Below are 10,461 nucleotides of genomic sequence, written 5' to 3' on the forward strand. Positions count from 1 at the left end.
ATCTCTTTGGTTATTTATTTCCGTGTAGAAGTAGCTATGTAGATTAATGAGGACATCAGACCTACTTAATGAAGAATCACGAGGTGAGCTTATCACCAAATCAACCAGGCCCTAGAGACAATCAAAAGGGAGTCCAACCACCACTAGTGTTTATCGTGAATGAACCTAGGTCATCAGAGCGAGAGAGAATACCGCAAAATATCATCCCCCTGACACAAGTCAGATCTCCATATCAACTGAAGCTCTGCCACCACCATCTACACCATTGCCCTCCATCATCTCCATCACCATGTCCCCTCTCATCTACTCCGCGATTGTCGGCATTGTAATACTATTTTCTACTCATTTATTAAAGATTTCCAATATAATGTTTATGTTTTTTGATCTAATCATATGTGAGTAGTCCTCATGCGGGCCGGGGCCTATCCTCCTTGCAACAAGTGAATCTATTTTATTCATGGAATATTGTTGATCTAATCATATGATGATTAACGATTATTTTGCATTTGTTGCTGCTAATCTTGTGACGTTGAGGTTGAGTTTAGATCTACGGCTTAGGATACCTATGAATTGTTATGGTTGCATGCTCTCTTATATCAAGTATACATGTGAACTGTAAGTAGGGATGGCAACGGGTCTGCTCCCCACCGGGGAGTGCCATCTCATCCCCATCCCCATTTAGTAATCGGGGAGACTTTTTCCCATCCCCATCCCCACCGGGTTCGGGGCGGGGATAGGGTTCCCCATTAAGAAGCCAAATTCAAATGATATTCTCATAATTTTATGATCTTAATATTTTGCACATAGAAATATGCAACTTTGCAATATGTACGAAACAAAAATGATAACATATTAGTATGATATGTTTAATAAATTTAAAATATACTACACGAGACACAATATTACAACATATTTCATATAAAAATATATCAATTTACGTGTATATACAATTATAACGGGGGACAACGGGGAGCGGGGATGGGGAGACCTTTTATTCCCCATCCCCATTTTAGCTTATGGGGGTGAAAGTTGCCATACCTGTCCCCTAATAGATGAATTCCCCACGGGTTTGCGGGGAACGGGGCCCCATTGACATCCCTAACTGTAAGCAACTATAAAGATTAGAATAATACTATATTTTTGCTGAGTTGGAGAAGAGAGAAAGGAGGTGGCCTTTAATGCAAGAGCTAACTCTATCACGTGCTTCTAGGCACTTTGTTTGAATGTAAGGTGGGCCACATAACATATTTTTAAAGCTACTAACTAGTACATGTATCAGACTATAGATGACATGGACATGACTTAATTATAACTAAAAGTTGGCTCTACTATTAAATTTGTTCTTAGTAAAACTGAAACTAAATCTTAGGGCATCTTCAACCGGGAGACCCAAACCCAAAAACGGACTCCGGATGGGTCTGGATGGGTCAAAACTGTACCCAGCGGGGCAACCCATCCTAAAAGCGGATGCTCCCGGCGTCCGATTTGACCCAAAACTGACTCAAATTTGGGTGCATTTTGGGGTGAGCCGGACACGGGTGGGCGTCCATCTGTGGCCATTTTGTCCGGACGGACACTCGTTCTGGCCCATTTGACAGAGAGACAAAGACAACTAGTAGACCCGCACTATTCTCTCTCATCTGTCCTCCTTTCTTCCATGGAAATTCACCGGAGTTTGGCTCGCCTCGTCGACTGCCGCCGTCGCCTACACATGGAGGTCCCCGTCGCCGCAGCCTCTCTTTTTTTCACACCTGCCGGAAGTCGCCGGAGGCGAAACGATCTCCGGTCCGCCGGCCTCGACACCGACGAGGAAGACAACGGCGCAGGCCTGGACGGAGCGGAAGAAGGCGAGGAGATCGGGCCCGTCTTACGCAGCCCCGCGCAACCACGCCGCGCCGTGGATCGCTGCGCCAGCTCGCGCCTCGCCTCACGGTGCTGCGGGCCGACGGAGGCCTCGTCGCCCCGCGCCTCTCGCTTGGCCCCGCTGCCTGCCGACGGCGGCCTCGTCGCCCCGCGCCTCTCGCCTGGCCCCGCTGCCTGCCGACGGCGGCCGCGCCGCCCCGCGCCTCTCTCGTTGACGGTGGCAGGTGGGCGTCCGCGAGGGAGCGGACCGCCTGGAGCGCGGCGACGCGGGCGGTGGGCCTTTCCCTGGAGCGCGGCGACGTGTGCCTCCCTCGCCTGCGCCCAGCTCGCCCGTGGCGGCGGCGCGGCCGTAGAGGTCGTGGACAAGGTCGGCTGCTGCCGACGACCTCCGCCGTGTCGCGTTGTCCGGCGGCGGCGGCTCATGCTGCGGCTGGGAGAGCGTGCGCTGCGACGGGCCTTGAGCTGCCCGCGGCGGAGCTTGGTCCAGCGGTCATCGTCCTCGCGCGCATGGTCTCCGTGTCCGACCAGGGCTGCCCTGGCGCCGTGCCGCTCGACAAGCCGCACCGGCACCTCATCGCCGTGCCTCGCTGCGTGCCGACAGCGGCCACGCTGCGTGCGGACAGCCGCCGCGCCGAGCCACACCTCTCTGCCCTGCGCGCCCGCGTGAAGAGGCGCCCCCACCTCGACGCCACGCCGCCCCCGTACCTCGACGCCGCGCCCGCGCCTCGCCTGGACGCCGGCCACTTTGCCTTGCTTCACCGCGTACACGCGCCCGCCGGCGACAGCACAGCGTGGTATCCACTTTGTGATGAACTAGTACTAGGAATGGGTCGCAGCAATGCGTTGGGGAATAAAAACGAGTCCCGGACGTTGGGACTATCCGCGTATCCGCGGGGTGACCCATACGGATAAAATCGGACGCCTAAACACGTCCGTTTGGGTCGCTCCGTTGGAGATGCCCTTAAGCTTTATGTGATAATAAAACTGTCATTGATATCACAAATAACCGTGTCCAGCATGGTAGGAGTAACCACATCGAAATTGATCGTTAAAAAAAATGAACGAATACACGCACATGCGGACATGCCCGCAAATGAAACAGGACTGGATCAGTACAGCCCACTGCGTGGCATAATCAACTTAGCAGCTGGAGAACGATATCACGCAATCAAAAGCCCGCGAATTTGGATTTGATAACATTGACTTCGTCCTCGCCCATGAGGAACGTCTTGGTTAGCACCTCCATGGGCATGGCCGGCTTGGTGGCGAAGAGTCCGAGCGTCGGCACAACCAGGCCCGGCGACTGAGCGTCGAACATAGCCATGAACACGGCGTCTCCGGTGCCAACGTTGAGCTGGAAGTGCTGTAGGCCTCGGGGCACGACGTACAGCTCGTTCTCCTTCACCACCTTGGAGTACAGCCGGTTGGTCGCAGACGTGAACCCGACCATGACCTCGCCCTTGAGCACCAGCACCAGCTCGGAACCACGAGGGTGCGAGTGCGGCGGGTTGATCCCGCCCGGCGCGAGGTCGGTGCGCGTGATGGAGAGGCCCAGCGTGTTCAAGCCCGGGAAGGCGGACACCGTGGCGCGCGTGGAGTTGACGCCGAAGGGGTTGTCGGTGCTGGGCCCGGAGACCATGGCCGCTGAGAAGAAGTCGTCGTCCACCACGGTCGATGCTGGCTTGCAGGGGAACCCGTCGACCGCCGTCGTGGCCTTCAGGTCGGCCACGCAGAAGTCCTGGAGCGGCGGCGGGTCCGAGAGGACGCCCGGCGCCGCGGTGAGGGCTGCGGCGACCACCAGCAGCACCTGGAGCATACCATAGCGAGACGATGCCATCGATTGATCAGGTGCAGGTGTCAATCGTAGCTTACAGGAATCGCAGTGTGTTGATCTTGGAGTGTTGGTGATTGTGTGTCGCGGTTCGCTCGCTATAAATAGAGATCGCGCGGAGAGAGGCGGATGCTTGACTGATGATGTTGCAGGCGGTTTACAAGGTCGTCAAGCGCGTGCAGGGAGGAGCCGGGGCTTAATCTGTTGATCTTCGCCAGCGTTTGTCGCTGTCGAGATTACGACACCATTTGGCCTCGATCGGAAGGTATCAGTCTAATTTCCGGCAGCGACGGGTTCTTCTAGTGTTTGTGTGCAGCGCAGGCGCGAAATAGCTGGACACGCGCGCGCCGGCATTATGGACACGCGCGAAATAGCTGGACACTAGCTGCGAAAATGCCAATTCGCATAGGAAACTGCTGGGCGTCCACCGGGATCTGATTTCCCAGCCCCCGGATCGCCAGCCGTTGGGTGGAACAACCTCCACCGTACGATCTGGTCGGAATTAAGACATTGTCCCGCTTTTGCTGCCGGGCAGCAAAAACTTGCGAATTGCAGCAAAACAACTAAATCAGCTTCCCGTCGCCAACCTCTCCTCTCGGGCGCCAAGCTCTCCGGCACTGGCGACGGCCGCGCGGCAACCGCCGGCGACAAGCCCTGCAGCAACCTCCGCCGCGTGATCCATGGCACATTTGCTCCGATCCGTGCTGTACCCTCCTCCAGGCCATAAGAACCACCTAGTCCCACCACCAATTGTTGCTTCAAGCTCTGGATCTAACCAGGGTCCTCGCCGGCGAGCTGCGGCAGATACGGCGAACGCCAGAGCAGGAGAGCCGTTGCAGCAACCCATCCATGGAAGATTCAACAACCCTCCGGTGTTTTTCAACCAGAACCCCGAAGATGACCAACCAGCTGCATCGGTGAGTTCTTCTCTCTGAATCTCCACGAGTTCTGCTGCTGCAGTTTGCTTCTATGCTGCAAAAAACTTGTAGACCTAGTTACCCTGAAGCCAGTTGATGAAAATTGCTACACGTGATGGAATTGGCCTTTGTATTAAGAAATATTTGTGCTCATGCAGCAACGATGCTGCATATAAAATTGTTGCTACAAACATAGTGCTGCACATATTCTTCATCATATATAGTTGATCATGTATGCTTCTCAAAAAAAGTTCAACAGTCAAAAAAAGTGCTGCAGAGGAAGTGTGGATTTTGTACTGCATATTGCTACAGAAAAAGTTGCTTCTAGCTAGAAGACTATAACAACAATTAATGTTATGTTGACAGGGGTTTGTTGCCGACAGCATACTACGAGGTTTTGACCTCAACAAACCAGCGCAAACAGAAGGTTACGATGGTGCTGATCAAGATGGGAATAATGCAGCAAATTTTGTTCCTGGACCAAATAGTACAGCAACTGCAGGTGCTTCCAATGTTGCTGAAGAAGATGGTGAAGAAATTTGTTCACAGCCTGTGGTTCCATTTGTTGGGATGATTTTTGATGACCTTGAAGTAGCAAAACAAGCATACAATGATTATGCGTGGAAGCTTGGTTTCGGCACACGCATTGGAAACACCAAGTATAGCACAACACGAGGAGTGCTAAGGATACGATTCTGAGCAGAGTGTTTGAGTGTGTGCATACTGGTAAACCAGCAGCTGAATGTAAGAATGCTACTGCGAGAAGCAAAGAAGCTGCTGCAAAAGTAAAAGAAGCTTCTGTCGATATGAGCAACATTGGTGAGCAAAAGTCAAGAAGCAAACAAGCTGGATCTGAGATGGACGTGAATGAATCAAAGCAGCGTAATATTTTGCTTCGATGTGACTGTAAAGCACATATGGTTGTTGGGAAGCGGAATGGCCTTTGGTCTGTCACTGTTTTTAAAGAAGAACACACCCACCCAATGGTGAAGCTAGCAGGGAGGCGACGCTACTACAGATCACATAGGAAAGTCCCAGAAGAAGATTTCCAATTCCTACAGATGCTACATAATCAAAACATTACAACCGCTCAGATAATGGGTTGTCTAGGAAGTGTGCATGGTGGCGACCCAAGGACGCTAGGCTACGTGAAGAGAGATGTGTCTAACATAAGGACAATGCTGCGAGAGGAAGTATCACATCGTGATATGAGCATGGTGATTGAGTACTTTGAACGCAGGAAAGCAGAAAGTCCAAATTTCTTTTATGACACACTAGTGGATTCAAACAATGCTATCACAGGACTATTCTGGGTGGATGGAAGGACCAGAGCACTATACCCCAAGTACAAGGACTGTGTTTTCTTCGACACAACCTTTTGCACCAACAAGTATAATCTTCCTTTTGCTCCAATTGTGGGAATAAATAACCACACACATACGATTGTTCTAGGTTGTGCTTTGCTACCGGATGAAACAACAGAAACATTTAAGTGGGTATTTGAAAGGTGGATGCTCGCAATGAATCAGATGCACCCAGATCATATAATGACAGACCAGGACCAGGCTATGGCTACTGCAATTGACAAGGTATTTCCAAATTCAGTACACAGATGCTGCTTCTACCATGTGCTGCACCTAGCAAGGAAAAAACTTGGTCCAAATTTGGGAGAAGGCCATCCATTTGCAGATGCATTTTACTCATGCATATATGGAACTGATACTATTGAGGAATTTGAATTCTGCTGGCAGCATATGCTGCGAAGCTTCGACATGGCAGAGAACAATCACCTCAATAATATGTGGAAGAGCAGAAAGACATGGGCACCAGTTTACTTCAGGAAAAGTTTTTTCCATTCACAAGCACAACTTGGAAGATCGGAAGGCCTTAACTCATACTTCAAGACATTGGTTCGCCCTAGTGACTCCGTGTGGAATTTCGTGCAGCAGTATGAGTTGTGCCAGAATTTGATGTTGGATCGTGAAGACAATGCGGGCTTCACAATGGAGACGACGTCAGCAAAGCTTTGGGGCAGGTGAGACTCTTCCATGCTACACAACACTTATGCATTGTCCCTAATAAATTTGTAGCATTGTTTTATTATTACTGGAGCATTTACTAATTACATTTGTGACAAAAACAAAATGCAGATACAACATTGAAGAACAGGCATTGAAATTTTACACAAGGGAAGTCTTCGACAGGTTCCAAAAAATGGTGCAGAGTTCTACAAGATTTTACCCTATCCATGTAGAGGCAGAAGGCTTATGTTTTGATCTTGTTCCAAATCAAGACCTTGATGTGAAAACTTATCGGGTTGCAGTTAACACTGAAGAAGGATTGTACACATGTGGCTGCAACATGTTTGAAATGTGTGGTTTAATATGCCCACATATCATTAGGGTGATGGTGCAGCTCAATGTGCAGCAAATACCAGGAAGATACATGCTTGAAAGGTGGTGCACGCGAGCAACGACACATGCCCGGAACCTGGGACAAATACAATCAGATTTGGTGTCCCAACAACTAACACACTCAAGTACAACTCACTGTGCAGAAAGATGAATCAGTTGGCATCTGACGCATGCTTCGATGACGATACATATGTTGCTATTTCCCGCATTGTTGACGAAGCAAGCAAAGTTGTTGCTACAATGATTGAAGCAAAAGGTCCAGTGCAGCAAGAAGGAGAAGGTTATCAGCATAGACAGGGTGAGAACCAGAGACAGCAAAAACCTGAAGCTCCACAGCAACATCAACAAACAACAACAGTAGATGGTACTGCAAGTCAACAGGTGAAGAATCCTCCACGTACGAAGCCAAAAGGTCACCCAAAGATCAGAAAAGCGAAGGAAGACATTGGTCGAGCTGCGGGATGAGGCCAATGAGAAGAGAAGGAAGAAGCAAAGTGAGCCTAAAACACCAAAAGAGCCAAAACCAAAAAGGAAGTACAGGAAGAAGAAGTGCCCATTCTGTGGTGATGAAGATCATATATCTGTAAAGAAATGCAAGTACATGAAAATTGCTTTGGCTAGAGAAGATGCAATGAAAGCGGGAGCAGATTTGACGTTATAGATTGCTTCAGCGAGGAATTATACATTTCATTCTGAAAAATGTTGAGATATGTTACAGATTTTTACAATTATAATATAGAAAGTAACAAAATGTTGATAAATGTTACAGATGCTATGATACGTCTCCGACGTATCGATAATTTCTTATGTTCCATGCCACATTATTGATGATATCTACATGTTTTATGCATACTTTACATCATATTTATGCATTTTCTGGAACTAACCTATTAACAAGATGCCGAAGAGCCAGTTGCTGTTTTCTACTGTTTTTGGTTTCAGAAATCCTAGTAAGGAAATATTCTCGGAATTGGACGAAATCAACGCCCAGGGGCCTATTTTCACACGAAGCTTCCAGAAGACCGAAGAGTCAACGAAGTGGGGCCACGAGGTGGCCAGGAGGTAGGGCGGCGCGGCCCATGCCCTGGCCGCGCCGGCCTGTCTCCTGGGCCCCTCGCGACGCCCCTTGACCTGCCCTTCCGCCTACAAATAGCCTTCGTCGCGAAACCCCCAGTACCGAGAGCCACGATACGGAAAACCTTCCAGAGACGCCGCCGCCGCCAATCCCATCTCGGGGGATTCATGAGATCGCCTCCGGCACCCTGCCGGAGAGGGGATTCATCTCCCGGAGGACTCTACGCCTCCATGGTCGCCTCCGGAGTGATGAGTGAGTAGTTCACCCCTGGACTATGGGTCCATAGCAGTAGCTAGATGGTTGTCTTCTCCTCATTATGCTTCATTGTCGGATCTTGTGAGCTGCCTAACATGATCAAGATCATCTATCTGTAATGCTATATGTTGTGTTTGTTGGGATCCGATGAATAGAGAATACTATATTATGTTGATTATCAATTTATATCTATGTGTTGTTTATGATCTTGCATGCTCTCCGTTATTAGTAGAGGCTCTGGCCAAGTTTTTGCTAGTAACTCCAAGAGGGAGTATTTATGCTCGATAGTGGGTTCATGTCTCCGTGAATGCGGGGAGTGACAGAAACCTCTAAGGTTATGGATGTGTTGTTGCCACTAGGGATAAAACATTGATGCTATGTCCGAGGATGTAGTTATTGATTACATTACGCGCAATACTTAATGCAATTGTACGTTGTTAGCAACTTAATATCTGGAAGGGGTTCGGATGATAACTCTGAAGGTGGACTTTTTAGGCATAGATGCATGCTGGATAGCGGTCTATGTACTTTGTCGTAATGCCAAATTAAATCTCACAATACTCATCATAATATGTATGTGCATGGTCATGCCCTCTCTATTTGTCAATTGCCCAAGCTGTAATTTGTTCACCCAACATGCTATTTATCTTATGGGAGAGACACCTCTAGTGAGCTGTGAACCCCGGTCCAATTCTCTATACTTGAAATACAATCTCACTGCAATTGTTCTACTATTTTCTGCAAACAATCATCTTCCACACTATACATCTAATCCTTTGTTACAGCAAGCCGGTGAGATTGACAACCTCGCTGTTTCGTTGGGGCAAAGTACTTGGTTTGTGTTGTGCAGGTTCCACGTTGGCGCCGGAATCCCTGGTGTTGCGCCGCACTACATCTCGCCGCCATCAACCTTCACGTGCTTCTTGACTCCTACTGGTTCGATAAACCTTGGTTTCTTACTGAGGGAAACTTGCCGCTATGCGCATCACACCTTCCTCTTGGGGTTCCCAACGGACGCGTGTCGAACGGAAAGACAATACGTCAACCACGCGCATCAAGCAAATTTCTGGCGCCGTTGCCGGGGAGATCAAGACACGCTGCAAGGGGAGTCTCCACATCGCAATCTCTTTACTTTGTTTTTGTCTTGCTTTATTTTATTTACTACTTTGTTTGCTGCACTAAATCAAAACACAAAAAAATTAGTTGCTAGTTTTAATTTATTTGCTATCTTGTTTGCATACTATATCAAAAACACAAAAAATTAGTTACTTGCATTTACTTTACTTATTTCATTATGTTTCCTCCTAAGTTTGTTCTTAAAGATGTACCGGTAGGCCGAGGGTCTATCCTTGGGAAAGATAATATAGAAGATTTTTTCAGTCATATTAGTACGGTTGAAGATTTTGAAGATAGACACTTGGTAGAACTTGCTCCTACTTATGAAATTGCTTGTTGCTTCTTTAGTACACGCGTTAGAAGCTAGATTTGTTAATCTTAATCCTGTGATTCAACATATGTTTCTTACACTCAGTGATATGGAAGAAGGAGAAAAGAAAGATTTTGTATTAGAAACCCTTCTTAAAGAATTTTGGGGAATAGCAAGAGAAGCTAGAAGAGTCTTCACTAAATATAATATGCTAGGCTCTTATACCAACTTTGCCAGTACCCTTGAGAAGATGGAAAAATATAGACAAACGTACACTAATGAAGTTAATTATGAGGGGGATATTAAAACATCAATACCTTGCAAGCTCTTGGGAATATGCGAGGCACTAGAAAAGAATTTTGATTGGATTGTTCCTGAAGATTTGTTTGATGAGAGTAGCAAACCTAAAACTAATGAAAAGGGAGCCTCTGAAACACACATAGGAAAGATAAAATGCATAGTTGAGAAAACTCCACACTCCGCTGTAGATGCACCATCCTTCGATAATACTTGATACACACTTTCTGCGCCTAGCTGAAAGGCGTTAAAGAAAAGCGCTTATGGGAGACAACCCATGTTTTTACTACAGTACTTTGTTTTTATCTTGTGTCTTGGAAGTTGTTTACTACTGTAGCAACCTCTCCTTATCTTAGTTTAGTGTTTTGTTGTGCCAAGTAAAG

General features: G+C 48.1%; 1 protein-coding gene across 1 annotated transcript; it reads right to left on the reverse strand.

Annotated features, from left to right (window-relative positions):
- Nucleotides 1-3,031: 3,031 nt before the first annotated feature.
- On the reverse strand, nucleotides 3,032-3,700 carry LOC124660822 (germin-like protein 1-2). The gene has a single exon (XM_047198662.1). It carries the CDS (start codon nucleotides 3,698-3,700, stop codon nucleotides 3,032-3,034), a length of 669 nt encoding a protein of 222 aa, XP_047054618.1.
- Nucleotides 3,701-10,461: the final 6,761 nt, after the last annotated feature.

The sequence above is a fragment of the Lolium rigidum genome, chromosome 6 (assembly GCF_022539505.1).
Source record: "Lolium rigidum isolate FL_2022 chromosome 6, APGP_CSIRO_Lrig_0.1, whole genome shotgun sequence".
In the NCBI taxonomy this organism is placed as follows: domain Eukaryota; kingdom Viridiplantae; phylum Streptophyta; class Magnoliopsida; order Poales; family Poaceae; genus Lolium; species Lolium rigidum.

Excerpts from the sequence above, each read along its gene's own strand:
- LOC124660822 (XM_047198662.1), bottom strand. The coding sequence starts at position 3,700 with ATGGCATCGTCTCGCTATGGTATGCTCCAGGTGCTGCTGGTGGTCGCC.